The sequence below is a fragment of the Ctenopharyngodon idella genome, chromosome 10, assembly GCF_019924925.1.
Source record: "Ctenopharyngodon idella isolate HZGC_01 chromosome 10, HZGC01, whole genome shotgun sequence".
Taxonomy (NCBI): Eukaryota; Metazoa; Chordata; class Actinopteri; order Cypriniformes; family Xenocyprididae; genus Ctenopharyngodon; species Ctenopharyngodon idella.
The window spans coordinates 12,509,415-12,528,552 of NC_067229.1; the positions used below are offsets into that span (position 1 = coordinate 12,509,415).

General features: G+C 36.9%; 1 protein-coding gene across 6 annotated transcripts; it reads left to right on the top strand.

Moving 5' to 3' along the window:
• The first annotated feature begins 213 nt into the window (after nucleotides 1-213).
• On the top strand, nucleotides 214-19,095 carry tjp3 (tight junction protein 3). 6 transcript variants are annotated; one of them, XM_051907660.1, is made up of 31 exons: nucleotides 214-379; nucleotides 6,270-6,326; nucleotides 7,215-7,339; nucleotides 7,512-7,614; nucleotides 7,718-7,985; nucleotides 8,061-8,164; nucleotides 8,240-8,429; nucleotides 8,511-8,580; nucleotides 8,655-8,749; nucleotides 8,920-9,001; nucleotides 9,634-9,725; nucleotides 9,888-9,972; nucleotides 10,262-10,365; nucleotides 10,452-10,539; nucleotides 11,306-11,382; nucleotides 12,059-12,146; nucleotides 12,233-12,312; nucleotides 12,445-12,517; nucleotides 12,685-12,749; nucleotides 12,840-12,903; nucleotides 13,610-13,766; nucleotides 13,857-13,965; nucleotides 14,097-14,316; nucleotides 14,436-14,635; nucleotides 14,756-14,851; nucleotides 14,955-15,031; nucleotides 15,130-15,340; nucleotides 15,460-15,560; nucleotides 15,853-16,383; nucleotides 18,384-18,430; nucleotides 18,535-19,095. In XM_051907660.1, the coding sequence occupies exons 2-31, from the start codon at nucleotides 6,279-6,281 to the stop codon at nucleotides 18,683-18,685; spliced, it is 3,801 nt and encodes a 1,266-aa protein (XP_051763620.1). In that variant the 5' UTR covers nucleotides 214-379; nucleotides 6,270-6,278; the 3' UTR covers nucleotides 18,686-19,095. The 6 variants fall into 6 exon arrangements, with proteins under 6 accessions (XP_051763620.1, XP_051763616.1, XP_051763617.1 ...); XM_051907656.1 differs by lacking the exon at nucleotides 214-379 and adding an exon at nucleotides 3,939-4,143 and having other exon boundaries at nucleotides 8,658-8,749; XM_051907657.1 differs by lacking the exon at nucleotides 214-379 and adding an exon at nucleotides 3,939-4,143 and having other exon boundaries at nucleotides 8,520-8,580.
• Nucleotides 19,096-19,138: the final 43 nt, after the last annotated feature.

Sequence of the window (19,138 nt, forward strand, 5' to 3'; positions counted from 1 at the left end):
GCAGGTATTAATTTACGAACAAATTAAGTTCTTGTCTTATTTTAAACTGTTAGAATCTTCAGAGAATTTTACTCAATTTAGCCTATTTTTATACACTCAATTTTATACATTCCACAACCATTTGTTGAGACAAAGTGAAAATAAAATCAATATGCCACTGTAGTGTGTGTAGTAGAAACTAGATTAAAGACGAAACTGCCCAACCGACCTGTATTAAACCCCTCCCACTACTTGCAGGTACATGATCAGGTGCTGTATAGATGCAAGGGAATATAACGAAACCTTATTGATAAACTGCAGGTACTAGGCCCTGTAAGGCCTCCAATACGGAATTAACTGTGAATTTTAGTATTAGCTTTTAAAGGGGACACATAATAAGGTATGTGAGTCGAGAGTTTTCTTTCCTCCTCTGCTTTGTTGTGTTTATCGATTGTTTGCGTTGGTCTGAGTCATGTTTCACGTTTTGCTGAAATGTAAGCTGTTTGGCTGGACGTTACGCTAAATAATTGGCGACATGTGTCATGGACGATTCTGAATTTATAACTGGTAAATTAGATCATGTTTCTTAGGCTACATGTTTCTTATATTCTGCTATAGATACTTGGTCTTCGTAATAATGTGTTGCCTGATTGTTTTTTGCTAACAGACACTTTTGATAATTTACTGTTTCTACAATTTATAGCTATATCTTCGTTAGAAACGACTTTTAGAAAAGGAAACCTGTTGACAGCTATATGTGAATAATGTGGATGCACTTTTGTCTCACATTTGTCTCATTCATATGGGAACCTTTGTTAATAGTGGTTATTGTTGTTGTGGTTATAAGTCTTTTCATAAAGATTAGCTATGGCGATGTACTTAATTCTGAACCTTTATTTCTATATCCTGAAAATTTGTATCCACCGTGTTATTTAGCAATTGGAAATTCAGACTTGTTGACAGCTAAATGTGAACGTTGATGCACTTTTATTTGTCTAATTTATGTAAGAACCATTGTTAATTGTAAACATTTCCTAAACATCACAGCAATAGATGTCCGATTCGTTCGAATCGTTCTTTTGAATCGGATCTTCGGATCTTTTTATGAATGAACCCATTGAGCCACAAACCCTTTCTTAGCGACTCGTAGGCGTAGCAAAATCGTACTAAGTCAGTAAAGATTCTCGAGTCAGCAATTGACTGAACTGAACTGAGAACCGTTTTTTTTGGAAATATCCGTCTCTTAATTAACCAAGAACCAGTGAGTGACCTGAGAGTAAGATTTTTGAAGTGAACTAAAATGATTAATGGGCCGAAAACTGAGTTTAATAGCAGTACGTTTACATCATACTAGTACGTTTGCAGTGAAGTGGTACTTTAATCGATTCTTTTGTTCGAAAGAACCGATTCGCGGGACCAATTGTTGAAACAGTGCTGCAGCACCCTCAGACTCATCTGGCTTAACTGGTTATGCCACTCATTTGAGTCAATACGTGCTTTGTAGTTTCGCTGTGGTTTCGAGAAACAGCTTTCCTATTTATCCACATTTCTCTTCGATGATGTCTGTGAGTCAAGGATAGGCTGCTAGTTTTGAAAAGCACTTTTTGTGTGGTTAGTAGTATAGTATGTAATCCTATCAACTGTATTCAATTCTTTATTTGTCATTGTATGAGTTTTATGCTCTGAAACTGAGGTGTGTTGATGTCTTAAGGTTTAGGCCAGACTGCCCATACAAAAATGTTTTGAGCATGTTTTGCTAACGTTCCCATTAAGTTATCTGAACGTTCAAAATTTGCCAGGATGTTAGCCAAAGTTCTAAGAATGTTCCCTGTAAGCTTGATGTGTAAAAACAAACCATATGTTCTTTGTTTCTCAGTGTTCTGTTATGAAGCAGAACAACAAATGTAAACAGTTGTGAAGAACTGGGCTGGACCACCAGAAACCCATGGTCTCCTATTGTGGAAGCGTTAATGTTTAAGGGGGCACACCTTAACACAACACCATCTGACATTTGTGCATTCCTCCTACATTTCCTGTCAAGAGTGTTAGCCTGAGGGTGTGAAATGATTCCAGTAAAATGACCAAACTTGAGTTTTTGGGAAAAGTGTGCTTTGATTTCATCTCTTCCTAAATTGGTGTAACCACAGAGATGAAGCCCTCCTCTTTTTTTTATGGGAAATCCAGCTGTATTCCTCTAAATCTTGTTTTTATTGTTGTTGAGTGTTGTTCTTATAAGGTGTTCAGTTTTTAGCACGTTGCTATGTGATTTCTCTTGTGATATTGTAGGCTCTAGACATGGTTGAGCTCCGACCTTCAATGCAAGTCTGTGATTTTTTTATTTATTTATTTTTTCACCCATAAATTGTCTGTTAAATGATTTAAAGGGATAGTTCACCTTAAAATTGTACTCACATTCATGGTGTTCCAGACCTGTATGATTTTCTTTCTTCTGCGTAACACAAAAGAATATATTTTGAAGAATCAGAAACAGTTTTCATTACCATTTACTTCATTAACCATTGAGACTCAAAATATCTTCTTTTATGTTGCACAGAATAAAGTGGTTTGAGACAAATCACATGGGCCAGTGCAGATTTTTTGTTCAGGATCCATTCATTTATTCTAAAATACTTCCTAAAATAAATTCCTTTCGTAAATACAGTCCTTTAAATACATGTCATCAATGATGAGCATGTCTGTAATTTCTAAATTAAAGTTCATTTTTTAAATATTTTTATTTAAAGAACAGAGGGGGGAATAAAGACAAAAATATGGTGTGACTAAAATGCAAAAAAAACAGGAATTTATGTCAAAGAGAGGACCCCTGCGGACCCTCATAACTGTGTCAAGGTCAAGAAAAAGGTCTCTCAAAATGTTTACTTTAATGACAAGGCAAAGTTCAGGTTGTAAAATGTCATGTGGTGTGACCTCAAAATGTAATGATATTTTTTTATTTTTATTTTTTTTGTACCTTGATTTTGTGGTTTGTTTTTGAAAATAATGATTGTGTACACACATGTATTCAAGGTGTAGGGAAATATGTTCTTTGCATGTACTTGATATGTTATGTACTTGACAGTTGCACCACATGACATTTTTAGAGTTTTTAATTTGACACTTGTTGAAAATTATATACGTTTTTCGAAACCTACATGGATACAATGAGTACATTTCTAAGAATTTGGATATATATTTTTTTCTTTATTGTGGACAGTGTTATTATTGTTAACTAATAGTAAAACTATTAAATTACTTTTGAAAGTTGGAAATAAAATAAAACATTCTTTAAGAGGCACTTCTTATATTTTTATATAAATATATATATTTTAATATATTTTAAAAACCTAATAAAATGACAAAAGTACATAACAAAATTACTAAAACTAAAATGAGAACTGAAAATATAAAAATAAAATCGAATTCAATATTAATACATACTATAATAGTATATTAATAATACTGAAATCACAATTGTGGACTTTATGACACTGTCTGTCACTGACCCACATGCTGAAGTGTAAGTGAAAGCGTCAGTCTTTGTGTTCTACTTCCTCAAGGCCAATATATGCAGAAACATTCTCTGGGCCAGTGTGCATATTAAACATTAACAGACTGAGGTAATGATTGTCAGTGTAACCAAAGTGCTGCACAAATCAACGTCCTTCAGCAACTCGCTTTTGTGAGGGATTGTTATCAGAATGAAACATTGCTTTTTTGGGGAAAAAGACATTTTTAAAAACTGGATAAAGAATTGTATATAAACACATCTTCCATCCATCAATAGTCTTCATAAAGTGGCATTGCCTCAGTGAATGGAGACCATCTCAGCTAGATTTCCCAGTTCCTCCTTAATTCCTTGAGGGAAGATTAATATCAGAAAGTACCAAAGGATTTGTAGAGCTATAGTGGGCGGAGCTTTCCATGGGCTCAGGTGGGGGTTTGTAATATACACAGTTTGTTTTTTTCCCTCATTAACCATTCAGTAAGCCTATGTGTTGCCATATTTCCTGTGGGCTACAGAAAGTGAACTGCTCGTAATGTTCATCTTTAAAAATGGAGATATTATGTTGAAACAAATTATTTGGATACCCTGATTTGTGTACGCTCCTATTCTAATGAGGTGCTTAGTTCTGTCTGAAAATGGAAGTGAGATTTAAAGGGACGGTGAGTACATAATGTATCTAGTTGTTTATGCTAGTTGTTGAATGTGCTTAACATGAGCTGTCTTAAGTTTACTAAACAGCGTTATGTGTCATCTGAGCTGTGTAATGACAACTTTACGGAGAGGTAAATACTGACTTGCACCTGTTGACTCGAGTGTGTTGCTTTTGTTTCTGTGGAGTAAAATAGCCTAAATTACATACAGACTGTGTACTATAAATTGGTAAATGGTGTACTTATTTGTAGTACACTAATTGCTAGAGTCATGTGCTTTGCTCAAGGACATGGTTGTGATTTCAGTCATTTTCTAGTTGCTTACTTGCTGTTAACCTATGACTTAGCAGCTATGACTCTTAAAGAGATACTTACTCACCCTCATGTCATTTCAAACTCGTATGACTTTGTTTTCACATGACACACAAAAGGAGATATTTTGAGGAATGTCCTGGCTGCTCTTTTCAGTATAATGAAAGTGAAGGGGGACTGGGGCTGTCGAGCTCCAGCATGATGAAAATGCATCATAAAAATGGTCCATATGATTCGAGGATTGTGCTGGTTAAGCCCTGGGTATACTTAGTTTTTTTTATGCGTACGCGCACAGTCGAATGCACAGCCTTGGAAAGTATACTTCATTCGACTCGTACGCGTACACAGGCATTCGACGCATGCACGATTTTGAGCAATCTCTCGCCACAAATTACTACCCATGTAAACATCTTTCATGCTAGAGTTTCTAACCTCTATGCACAATCTCTCATCTATGTAGGCCTCAATCGTCGCTGTAGCGTTCCAGTCTGTTGTGTTTATGCAGATTTTCTTCAACTACCTTGTGAATCAACGGCCCTAGGCCACGGTTGCCACCTTGTAGATAAATTAATTACTGCCAAAAAAATTAAACGAATGTGTGACTTGTTACAAAACAGTTAAAAAAATCCAGCGGCACGTGTACTCAACGTCCTCAACGTGTACTCAAATGCGTACTCTTCTGTTGACGAAATTCGCGACGCACACACTGTACAATGACCCCCGCGTACGCATAAAAAGTGAGGTATACTTAAGTGAGTTTACATAAATTAAGGGAGTCTGGTGACCCATTCACTCATGTCTGTAGGGCTTTAGAGGTGGTGTGCAGTGATGTATTCATAATCATAAACTACAGCATAGTATGTTAGAACAGGTGTAGGATCACCGGACTGTAAGAGTCCAACATATTCCATGAAAGGAGTTCCCTAGAAAAGGGTAGTGCTGATATTTGCATCGCTGGTTTCCTCAGTGCAAACCACTTCCTTTATGACTACCGTTGTTGACATCAACAGTAGTCATAGTTTGTTTCATATCAAAAACCTACGCAATTTCAAAGTATTACTAGTGACCTAAAGCTATTTTGCGGAAACTGTGATACATTTGTTTCGTTTTGCTAAGATTGATCATCTTTGTGAACACAGACTCTCTCTGACCTTTGCTTGCTGACAGCAGCCAATAAAAACATGGGAAGCATTCCAGGAATTCTCTAGTCCAATAGAAACCGCTCTCAAAGTATGTTATGATGGTTGCAGTTCTTTGTTAGGGGACACGTTCAACAGTTTGGCTTCAAATCAAATGTGAAAAAATAAAATAATTCAATTTGAGTGCAAATATTATGATTCAGTCCTTGTTTTTTTTATTTACAATACAGAAATTAACTTGCATCAGCCGTACTAAATATGAAATATGAATTGAGTAGTAGTCAATGGTTGGTTTCAAAATCAAATGGCATGCCAGTGATTTTAGCCACTCAACGAATGTCTGCTGAGAGACGTGTATTGTCAGACTGTTTATTGGTTTTGGTGAGCCGTTGGTGAGGAAGTGTCCGGTATCACTGTTGTCACGCGCTGGCTCCGCCCCCTTGTACCTGTATGGCAGGAATTCAGCAGGTGGGAGCATGCTCAGCTAGAGCCATTCCTTCTCATGCTCAGCCGAGCTGACAAACAACAGCCGAGTGCTGGACGTCCAAAAAGAAGTGAGGCCCTCAAAAACTGGTGCTTTTCGTCTGAACAGTTTTCGTTTGGCAGTTTGTAAATGTTTGGATATTTTGTTGTTGTTTGCTTGATGTTTGTCAAATAAATGTAAACACTTCTTTATCATTTCAGAAAACAGACATGGAGGAGATGACGATATGGGAGCAGCATACGGTCACGTTATCGAAAGTAAGTTGCGGATAAGGGTTTAATTCGCCTTAGCCACACCTTATCTAGCTTTGTACAGGTGTGTCAGACAATGTGATACCAGGTTTACAGTTTCCCAAACAATTGAAAGTCGAGACTGATTGGAAGTTTAGTGAGCAATTGTGAAACCATGATTGTCGAAAGAGTTTTTTCCACCTGTCACTAGGACACACCCGAAATTGTGGAATGTCAAGTTTAGGGTCATGTGGTGCATTTCATCATCGAAAGATATTGCCTTTATTTAATTTTTTTTGTTTGTTTGTTTTGTTCAGTCTTTTTTCGTTCGCTTGTTTGTTTTAATCCATTTATTCATTTATTTGATCTTTTTCTTTTGTCTTTCGTGCCATTTATTTATTTATTTATTTATTTATTTTTTTTTTTTTTTTTGATTCTTTGGTTTGTTGTTTCTATCATTTGATTGTTCTCATTTTTCTTTTTCACTTGTTTTTTTTTTTTTGTTTTTTGTTCAGTTGTTTTGAAATTTTTTTTGCTTGTTTGTTCATTTGTGTATTTGTTTTCTGTTGTTTTTTTTTTTTCTTGTTCATTCTTTTGTGTTTTGTTTCTTTTGTTCTTTTTTTAGTTTTTGTTCTTTATGTTTTCATTTTTTAAATTTGTTTTCAACACATTTGTTCTTTATTCAGTTATTTTTGTTTTCTGTCTTTCGGTCTGTCTTTCGGTCTTTATTTGTCTTATCTTCTTTCTGTCTGTATGTCTTTCTTTCTTTCTTTCTTGGTAATTTCTTATATTCTTTTTGTTCTTACATTCTTTTATACTTTTTCACTAATTTGTTCTTTCTTTTTTTTTTTTTTTTTTTGCTTGATCATCCATTCTTTCATTCATTCATGTGCTTGTTTATTCTTTTGTTCACAGGATTCCAAGGTCGGCTTCGGTTTTGCGGTCTCAGGTGGACGAGACAAGCCCAACCCAGTAAACGGGGACACAGCAGTGGTGGTCTCTGATGTGCTTCCCAGCGGCCCCGCCATGGGCCGACTTCAGTGAGTACACGTCCACTCAGACATTCAGACCCACACTACTTCCTCCCACACATCCTGTGTAATCCTGTCAGACCTGTCAAGTTTGTGTACAAGATGGAAAAACCAACATACTCAAAACATATTTGGCAGATGTTTTTTTGTGATAGAGACTCACATGATTTATTGCCCACAGTACACGAGATCAGATAGTTATGGTGAATGGTGTTTCCATGGAGAACGTCACCTCACTCTTCACTATTCAAAATCTGAGGAACTGTGGGAAATTGGCAAACATTGTAAGTAAAAACATTACCAAAAACATTCATGAAACATAGCCAGAACAAATTTTTAGGTACATTTTTTTGCGGTTTAAAACAATTCTGTTTGTTCATTTTGTAGACTATAAAGAGGCCACGCACAATTCAGATCCCTGCGAGCAACAGACCTACTCGTTCTGCCTCACAATCAAACATACTAGACGATGATGGACCTCAATACAAAGGTCAGCGTGGCACTGACACCAGCCGTAACCGACGAGCTCGAAGCGTCACACCTGACCGCAACGGTCATGACCTCCCCATCATGTCCGGCTTCAAGAGGCTGCCCAGTCAGGAAGTGCAAGATAGACCCATCAGAACAACCCTGATCAAGAAAAAACCCACAGATGGTCAGACTCTCATTGCTTTGCATTGAGTAATTATTTGTGGTTCTTGCCAAGATTTCAACCTGTTTCTCTCTGCAGAGTACGGAATGAAGCTGGGGAGCCAGATTTTCATCAAGCACATGACTCCCACCGGTCTGGCTGCCAAACAGGGCACACTTCAGGAAGGAGATCTTGTTTTGAAGGTGAGGAGCAGGTTCTTTAGGAACCGTTCTATTGCACTTAGATGTTGTGTAACCTTTTTAACACTTCTCATTTAGATTAACGGCATGACGACAGAAAATCTGTCCCTGCTGGAGACCAAGCACCTGGTGGAGAAGTCTAGAGGTAAACTGACCATGCTGGTGTTGAGGGACGACAGAAAATTCCTGGTCAGCATTCCTGAAGTGGAGGACAGTCCTCAAAACAGTGCGGACGAGAGGAGGGAAGACAGCAGCTCCGAGCTGGAGGGTGAGAGTAGTTGTTTTTACAGCTGATCTAAGGCACTATTAACATGGGTTTTGATATTAACTTTTCAATTTTTGCCTGGAGAAATCTCAGACCTGGATTCTGACAACCCCACAAATCGAAAATCCCGTCCAAGAGACCGACGTTCTCGCAGGTGAACACCTCAACTCTGACCTGATCTCTTTTAGTTAAATGGCCTTTGCACTAACAGAGCTCATTGATCCACAGAAGTCGTGCCAATCCTGTGTCGAAACCACGCGAATCTCCCCCTTTGCGCTCTACGCTCACAAGACCACCTACCCAGTCGATGCCCCCTCGCAGAGGTGAGCCTTAGTGCAAAAACTCAGTGGCTGTCATTTATGAAACACAAGCAAAGCAATGAAGAACATTTTGTCAGATTAATTATCAATTGTCATGGTCAAGAGGTTTTGACCCATACTTTGCCCATAGTTGTTTATGTAATTAGCTGACTGATGCTTTGGCTTTTGTGCAGTTCCCTCAGAGTCTGAATCGGACCGCAGCAACTCGCCGCCATCTTCAAGACACGACACTCTCGATAACAGAGACCGATACAAGTAAACATGGTTTCATGTGTATTCAGCTCTGCAGAACCATAGTTATATGTTTTGTTTCGAAATTATGATGAAACTGAACTAATAAATGGCTTATAAAATTACCTTTTTATCTCTTTTATTTTGGCAGGGTTTTTCGTTTTGTTTCATTTTTAGTTTTTTTCTGTCTAGGTTTTTTTTTTTTTTTTTTTTTTTTTTTTTCCAGGTTTTTTTTTTTTTGTATTTTGTTTGTATTGTTTTTTTGTTTTTCTGCCTGTTTTAAAAAATTTGTAGTTATGTTTTTGTTTTTTGTTTTGATATTTTTCATGATACTGTTTGTTAGGGTAAGATGCATGGCTCACATTAGTTATTTTTTATCTAATTTTTTGTTGCTTTTTTTTTTTTTAGGGTTTTTGTTTGTTTGTTTGTTTTGTTTTTCTTATTTTATAGTTTTTTTTTTGTTTTTGTTTTTTCTCTCTGTTCTGTTCTGTCTTTTGTTTTGCAGTCTTTTTTCTGTTTAAATTTTTAGTTGTGCTTTTTTTTTTTTTTTTTTTTTTTTTCTTCTTCTTCTGTGTGTGTGTTTTTGTTTTGCTTTTTTCATGCTGCTGTTTGTTTGGGCGAGATGCATGGGTCACATGTTTGTTTGTCTGATTCAGGGTACTCTCAGGGATCTCCACACTGCCAAACCCTCGAGCCTCACCCGTCACGCAGAACTGGAGCTCCTCCACTGCCTCACGACCTCACAGAGGTCTGCCTCAAAATCTTCTAACACAACATAGATTTTACCATATTAATTATAAACCAGCTCTGGAATCAAATACTTCACCGAATGATTCAGTTAATGATATGCACAAACCTTGAAGACAACTGAATTTCTATAGTTTAATGACTGTTTGTTTTGTGTGACCAGCTGTTTCTGAGTCCGATTCAGACCGGAGCGCCTCTCCGCCTCCCAGACGTGAGAGTCCTAGACCTGAAAATCACTCCAGATACAAGTATGTGTCCACATCATGAGCAGTAGACACCAAATGCAAATACAATGTGACACATTAAGCACATTTTCCGTATCGACAAGTTATTGAATTGTTTGAAAGACAATCTCAAGTATGATTGGAAACAGAAAAAAATGTTCTTTTTCCCAACAAGTTTCATTCTTGAAAAAAAATGACCAGATCTGAATGATGTTCATATAAGTTAACAGTTCTCAAACATGCACTGTGATACCCTTTTTCACTTCATAGGTTTTCAATAATGTATTTACCATTGCCTCTTCTCTTCTCCCAGGGTGCTTCCCGATCTCCCTCCTCCAGGAATGAAGTCTTCCTCTCTTAGCATGTCTCAGGATTTCCCTCGCCGCATGGCCTCCCCTTACAGGCCTCCACCCAGAGGTGATTTTCACCCCATACAGCACTTCTTTTTCATTTCTGTATGCCATTTTAGCAGACTCATTCAAGAGCATGTCTTTTCCATACAGCTGCATCAGAGTCTGAATCGGACGATAGTACCGGACCTCAACGCAGACAGGGGACTCCAGCCAGCCAGGAGTCCCGCAATAGATACAGGTACACATGAGGGACGCCTCACTGCCACTTTTAATGCAGCTCGCATCGGACTCTTTCATTAGGGCCAATCATCTGCCTGTACACGATGAGACAAAAGTTTATTCTGTTGTTTTTCATTTATTTGCTTTATTTTTTTGTGTTGAATTATGTTGCTTGTATGCATTCATGTATTTTTCTTTCATTGTAATATCTGAAAATGTGATGTGTGATCTTTTAAAATAAAAGACACCAAATCAACCTGAGTTTTCTCCTGTAGTATGTTGATTTATGCCACTTGAAAAGGAAATATTGCTCCTAAGATCTAGATAATCTTGTATCTAATATCTAAATTCATAAGTATTCAATCAAATTATCCACATAATACGATAAGCACCATTTATAAACACATTATATAAGATTTTATTTATATTATTTAAGGTTATTTATATATATATTATTTTAAGGTTATTTATTCTCAACAACCAGTGGTGTAATAGAGATGGGGGTATCATAGATTTGGATCCAATGATCTTTATGATACGTTTAGTTTAGTACTTTCTTCTTGTCCATATGAATAATTAATTTTTGAGACTTGACCCTATAATTAGTTATGGCAGTGGATAGCCCACCCCTTTCAATGAGAGAGACCCCCAGAAACCCTGAGGTGAATATTTCCCTCAATGATTTAACATTAGTTCCCCCTCTCCTCAAGGACAAGCATCATTTAGTATCCCTTTATCCTCATTTTTTTTCTCTCACCCTCCCATCTGCCCTCTTTCTCTTGCAGGGCGACCCCTGAGGTCACTGCAGTCCCTGTAATGGAACCCCCAAAATGGGCGAAACCCTCAACCCCTGTACAGAGAGGTATGAGCGAATCATAAAGGGAATATTCTAGGTTAAATATTGATTCCATTAAAAATAATTTAAAATATTACACATTATTTTCTAAATATTAATGTGTAAATTCTGTAAGTACACATTATTATTTTCATATAAATTTTCCGTAATATATAATTATATATTGGTGGCATGAAATAATTTTTCTGTCTTTTTTTTTTTTTGTACCTTAATTTTAAGTATGAAAAATATTTTTTAAATATGAATGTGTATATATTAAATATTTCAATATCCATGTGTACGTTATTATGTTATTTCAATATTAAAGTGTAAATTACTTTAAATTCTGTAATTGTTCATACACATTTCACATTAATATTTACACATTAATTTTCCATGATATATAAATATGGCATGGAAATATTTTTTTTCTGTATTTTTTTTTTTTTGTATCTCAATCATAAGTATACATTTTTTTTTAAATAATAGATAAATATTAAATATGTAAATATTCATGTGTACATTATTTAAATTGTCATTTTTTTCATACACATTACAGAATATATACACATTAATTTTTCATACAAGTCATATTTACTAATTCTTTAGCGATTAGAATTTTAAATGATACTTTGCATTTTAAATTCACTGCCTTTGAGTTGCTAGCAACCCATAATGGTCTCTAATTTGCATATTCAATTAGCCCCTTCAGAATCCGAGTCAGATGCAAGTTACAACTCTCCTCCGAGATCACAGTCTCCAGTCAGTAAAAACTCAAGAAGCAGACAAGAGTAAGATATATTAATGCTGTTTTATTTATTTTTGATTATTATTCTGCATATAAATATAAATATTTGAATTTATTGTTTTGTCTCAGGGCTAAAATGCAAGTGCCAATCATCAACAACCGACAAGATCCCCCATTCAGAGCCTCTCCTGCCAGACCACCACCTGAAGGTCTGTATAGTGCACTTATTACATGTCTGAGTGGTCGTTGGAGAAATATGCCATGCATGTTGCCATATTTCTAGATCTGTACATCCTTTTTTTTTTTTGGTCTTTGTAATGTTGTTTTGGTTCATTCGGCAGATTCCTCTGAATCAGAAAGGGCCCCGTCACCTCTCAGGAGATCTGACAGTCCCAGCCGCAACAGCGATCACAGGTTCAGAACGTCTCCTATGATCTATATTTATCTAATCCACACTTAAGATTATATCATAGTGAAGGTCAGCAAACACTTTGGTTGCAACCAAACAATTCCTCAAGACATTTTATGGAATCAAGTCGCTTATTGGGTGAATGTGAATATCGATTGACTCTTTCTTTCAGTTACCCACATGCTAATGGCACTCTCCGCTCTAACATGTCCATTCCCAAACACACCACATTGAATTGTGAGTATCATTAGTCCAAAAACACACCCATAATGCATTGCAACTTACTGAGTGATTGTAGGGTACTAAATTGTATCTGTTTTATCTCAGCGAAACCTGTAGAGGAGCCACTTTATTCACTTCCTCCAGATGCAGTGCCAACACCAAACCCGGGGTGAGAAATGTAATGTTTCTTTGTATGCAGATCAAAGACAACACATGAGTGGGTCATATTTCACCCCAAAATTAAATGAGGAAAAATTAAATTTTTCTTCATGACAGTTCAAGACTTAAAAGCATAAAGACAAAACAACAATTACTACATGTATACATGATGTATAAATACTTTGTTCTTATTCAATTGTTTATATGTATTATATTATATATTTTATATATAAATGTATTAAATTATATATTTGATTATATTATGTTTTATTTATAATTAATTTTAAAATAAGCATAAATTAAAGATTACAATAAATATTACCATGGTTTATAAATACTTTATATTTAATTTATATTTTAATCATTTTATATTTATAATTAATTTAAATAAGCACAAATTAAAGACAGTAAAAAAAAAATAAACATAATGTATACATACTTTATACTTTGTTTTATTATTTTAATAATATTAATATTTATTGTTAAATATAATTTAAATAAGCATACATTTAGATTATAAAAATAAATTATTTAAAATTATTTTTATTTATTATTTATTATATTACATTTTTAATTTACAATTATTACAAAGTACAAAAACATTACCATAATGTATAAATTAAATTATATTTAATTTATATTGTTTTTATTTATATTTAATTAAATAATGTATCTTTTTTTTTTTTATGATGTTTTTTTTTTTTTTCCTATATCAGGTACAGCTCGGACCAGAACCACATCAGCTTTGTGAAAGAGGGCAACGTTGGGTTGCGGCTGGTGGGAGGAAATGATGTTGGCATCTTTGTTGGTGGTGTCCAGCCCAACAGTCCAGCCCAGAGGCAAGGCATGACAGAGGGTGATCAGATACTGGAGGTAGGACCAAAGAATCATGTACATGTCATACATGATCAAACCTTTCAGCTATATTCTCCATTCTTCAAGACTCTGTGTTATTTTTGGTAGGTAAACGGCATAGACTTTAACCACTTCACCAGAGAGGAGGCAGCTATGTACCTCATGAACATCCGTGCTGGGGAGCGTATTGATATTCGAACTCAGAACAAAATGGACAGTGAGTGCCTTTATGTTCTGATATTATAAGTCACAATTCTTTGCAGTATTCCAAACAAAAATGTCACATTGAGGAAGTAAAATGGATTACGAATGCCATTTCCAAATTAATTTCTGCTCTTGTCATCTCAGTCTACAAAAAAATTTTGAAGTCCAGCCTCGGTGACTCTTTCTACATCCGTACACACTTTGACCATGTGGCTGATAGCAGCGTCGGCTTGAGCTTTACCAGAGGTGAGGTGTTCAGAGTGTTGGACACCATGTATCACGGGAAGCTGGGAAAGTGGCTAGCTGTGCGCATGGGCAATGATCTACACGAACTGGACAAAGGCACCATTCCTAACCAGGCCAGGTTTGTTAAAGTAGTAGTTTTTAAGTCTTTCATCTATAGATATGGATAGTTTGTATGCTTGTATGTTACATTGCAGTTCCTACCTGTACTCTAGGTGTCTGACTCTCTCTCTGTTTTAGGGCTGAAACTCTGGCCAATTTGGAGCAGACACAGAGAATTAGTGCAGCCGAGCGCCAAGCCTCCGGCCCCAGAGCCGAATTCTGGAAGCTACGGGGCCTAAGGGGGGCCAAAAAGAATACCAGAAGAACCCGCGATGACCTCCTACAGTTGACGATTCAGGGCAAATTTCCAGCATATGAGAAGGTCCTGCTGAAAGAGGGTTAGTGTTTGATGGAGAAAAAAAAGTACCATTTCGTACGGATTGCACCCATTTTAATGATAGTGGACTATTACTGATGGAGTCTATGGTTATAACATGCGTTTGTTTGCTCATATGCAGCCAATTTCAAACGGCCAATTGTCATTTTGGGTCCTCTGAATGACATTGCGAATGAGAAGCTAGCCCGAGAGTTGCCTGATGAATTTGAAGTTGCAGGTATGAAAAATTGGATTTAGGTTTTGAGATAAATATTTTTTAATTTTTCAGTTGAAATTTCTTCTCTGTTTCCATTCAATGTTTCCATTTTGTTGGTTTGTAGAAATGGTAGCCAGGAGTGGAAGTGATAGTTCATCCAGTGTCATAAAACTGGACACGGTTAGGCGGATAGCAGAACAGGTAACCTTTTCTTATTATATATATTTAATGCTGTCAGTATAAGCCAAACACCAACTAGTTTTTTTTCAGTCAACTAAGTAACTTGCTTTGACTTGCAGGAAAAGCATCCCCTGCTGGACATTACACCCACTGCGGTAGAAAGATTGAATTACATCCAATACCATCCCATGGTGCTCTTCTTGGATCCTCATAGTCGGAAGGATGTGAAGGCCATGAGGCAAAAATACATGCCAGGCTCCAACAAGAGCTCTCGTCGCCTCTACGCTCAGGCCTTAAAGCTGAGGAAACACTATAGCCATCTATTTTCCGGTAAACCTTCAAAGCCTATCTTCAAAGTTTAAATTCTCTGCTTGAATCATTTCTGAAAATGCTTTCAGAAATTTATGTACTCTGAAAGGCAATCTCTGGTTTTTCGGATTCCTTCACAGCACGCATTGATCTTCAGCCTGGTGCGAATATGTGGTATGACATTTTGAAAGACAAGATTCGGCAGCAGCAGGCTAAACCTGTCTGGGTTTCTGAAGTAGCGGTAAGAGCCGTAGAGTGGCATAATGGTACGCTCACGTCTTGTCGAATTAATGTAATTACGTTACGTTAAAAACCTTACTTGTCTTTGCTGAACTTTTTGGAAACTCAAAACTTTGTGAATGCTCCAACTTGACCATTGTGACGTCATGCAAAACAGCCCAAAACCAACAGCTCTGAAACAAATCTCTGCGATCTCTCAATTGCAATAATTCTGACAAGACGTGAATGCAAAATTGGTGCAGAACCTGCATGTCATACTTGAATTGGTTAATGAGGATTTGGTCTTTGTTCAGTTGGAGGGAGGCGGAGAGGAGGAGCTTGACGCATTGAGTCGTGCAAACAACTCTGACTACCTCAGCGGTGCCAGTGACTACGAGGACACTGACGGTGAGGCCTTCACAGATGGCGAAGCCTACACAGACAACGAGGACCTGGAAGAGCACACAGAAGGCATCTCCAGACACCGTAGCAGTGCACTAGCCCGCTCCTCAGAGCCTGCCACTGGGCAGAATCCTAGTCCTGAACCTTCCTACAACCTAGAGCCATATTTGGAGGAAGAGCCTGAGTACACCCTACTTCCCGGTGAAGTACCTCCTATCCTCCACGTTCCAGAGCCCCGTTCTCCACGCGTTGCCGCTGGCTTTCCCCAACAAGAAGACGATGTCCCCTCGCAGCGCAGCTTCACGGATTCAGACTTCAGCACCGGTGAAATGGCCGCACCACCAACACCTTCCGATGTACCACCCAACTTCAGGGCACCAGATCCCAAAGAAGTCCAATCAGAGACCCCTCCACTGTCAGCCATAGAGGAGAAACTGCAACAGGTACCATATATACCTAATACCCACGCCAATGACCAATCGACAACATGTTTTAGTTAATTAGGACATGTCTCGAGTCTTGACCATTAACGCAGCAAGCCATATTATTTGAAAATTGTATAAAATAATCCCGAAAAAAAGCACAAACACGGCAGAGATGCCAAATTCAGCGGCTGGAATTAGCTGAGGTAAAGTGACGGCTCACAGACAGCAGCGGCAATTGATCTGTCACTCAAGTGACCATGCCCTTAATTATGCAGAACTTTAAGGCTTAATATAATTTAAACAGAAAATTAGCAGTATAGACCAAAACAACAATTTGTACCAGCTGTAAACATGTTTTTTTTCTACTGTAAAGTTGGCCATTTTAACATGGGGGTCAATGGGATTCTGCTCTCTTTTGGAGCCTGTCCCTAGCAGCCAGTCGATGAATTGCAGTTTAAGTCACTTCCGTACTAGTCAAGTAGGTCTGGTTGCTGGATCTACATCCTTAGTAGGACCAACAAAACCCAAACCCTTACACTAAACATAACCTACACCTAAAAGCAGACATAAACAATAGATTGATAATGTTCTTTATGCCCCGAATCCCAGGGTGACTGTGATTTTTTTTTTTTTTTTTTTTTTTTTTTTTTTTTTTTTTTGCCATATGGGTCAACATATTTTGTTGATCCTGGAACAACATTCCTGTCCGAAAATTTAGTTCTAACCCTATCTCTACCCCTAAACCTAACCCTACCCATAACTTATCCCTAAATTCAGAGGGAAATGAGAGGTGAATAACACTTATGTAGAAGCACCTAACCCTGGATGTAAGCCTAAACTTGACATAAACTCTAAACTTGTCTCACAAATCCGATTGGTTGATTGAAATGTTGATCCAGGAACATGTTGCACTTTGTGAAATCACGTTCACCTGATCCCAGAGGTAATCTTGACGTACCTTAGGAATCTTCCTAAAATCTGATTGGTAATCAGGTACCAATCTGATTGATTGGTAAATCCACTGAATTCCGGTTTGAGTGGTACGGCATGATTTAATCAAATTGGACATGTCTATGGACCAACAAAAGCCAATCCTTTTCCCTTACCCTAACTGTAACCTACTCTAAAATCTGATTGCAGGACTTAAAAGGATGTTGATACAGGAACATGTTCTACCTTATTAAAGGGTTAGTTTACCAAAAAATGAAAATTATATCATAATTTACTCACCCTCATGTTGTTCTAAACCCGTAAGACTTTCGTTCATCTTCTGAACACAAATGAAGATCTTTTTAATGAAGTCGAAGAGATTTCTGTCCCTCCATAGACAGCTACACAACTACCACTTTGATGCTTCAAAAAGTTCATAAAGAAATCGTAAAACTAATCCATATGAATCAGGCAGTTTATGAATTTAGGATTTTATTCACATATAAACATTGATCAGCGAACATAGACAGAATCTCAATCGAACTTGCTTGACGTGCAAGAACAAACCTCGCTGGTTCTTGTGGAAGCTCAAACGTGCTGCCTAACATGAGAATGAACCTCGCTGGTTCTCACACGTCAAGCAAACATGCTTGAGCTTCCGTTTACCATAACTGATGTGTATGTTGATGAATGTTTATATGTGAATAAAAGCTTAAATTAAATCTGTTCATCATATAAAGTGATTGTGTCTTCTCAGAAATTTTGGACTGAACCGTTTAGTAAAACTAATCCATATGAATTAATCTCTTTATGAACTTTTTGAAGCATCAAAGTGGTAGTTGTGTAGAATGTCAATGGAGGGACAGAAATCCCTTCGATTTCATTAAAAAGATCTTCATTTGTGTTCTGAAGATGAACGAAAGTATTACGGGTTTGGAACAACATGAAGGTGAGTAAATAATGGCAAAATTTTCATTTTTGGGTGAACTAACCCTTTAAGTCATGTTGAGGTATTTTATTACGTTTAATATTACATATCTAGAAATATTTGGTGGAGCTATTCATCATTTTATGCGTTGTTGTTTCAGGCCCGTATGGCAGAACCAGAAAGGAAATCTTCCCCTTCATTTATAGTGTAAGTATTTCTATTTGATCTGTCAACTTATGCTTGAGGAAGATAAAGTACTATATCAATTTTATTTTTTATTTTTAAATGCATTAATAAATCTTTTCTTTTAGATTGGCACATCATGAAGCCATGCAAATGCGGAGAACACAAATCCGAGGAAGCGACAGTGACAGCGATGAAAACGACAAAGATGATGATGATTTTAGTATTGACGATGATGAAGCTGATGACATTGAATGGGGACCTGCCACAGAGCTGTAATATAAACGGATCATACTAACATCACAAGCACATGGACACAGGCACATGGACCACTCATGTTTTAGTCTGGACCTGTACATTTACACAACCAAACTGGAAATAACTTCTTTTTTTGTGTGTGTGTGTTTTTTTTTTATCAAGTGTTCTTATGGACTTGTTATAGATAACTAGTCTTGGATTGATTTTGAAGATTTGTGAGCGGAATTTCTTCCTTGTGTGGGTTTCGTTGTTGTAACGGATGTGCTGAGGTCTTCCTCAGGATTATTTCAAAAAGAAATATTACCAGTTGTAATAAAGACCATTTGGGTATGTTTTACCCTTTTTAGTAACTGAATATATATTATATTTTAATTTTTTTTTTAATGTATTTTGAAATAAATGGAAAAAAGCATTAAAGCTGAATGGATGAATAGTGTTGGAGAGTGTATTGAAATTGACAAGTCTTCTCCACAA

Bases quoted from the DNA above. Each gene is read 5' to 3' on its own strand.
- tjp3 (XM_051907655.1), top strand. From the start codon at position 4,120: ATGGAAGTGAGATTTAAAGGGACG. The intron at 14,317-14,435 runs GTTTGTTAAAGT...TCTCTGTTTTAG, and splicing joins ACCATTCCTAACCAGGCCAG to GGCTGAAACTCTGGCCAATT. The intron at 15,032-15,129 runs GTAACCTTTTCT...TTTGACTTGCAG, and splicing joins TTAGGCGGATAGCAGAACAG to GAAAAGCATCCCCTGCTGGA.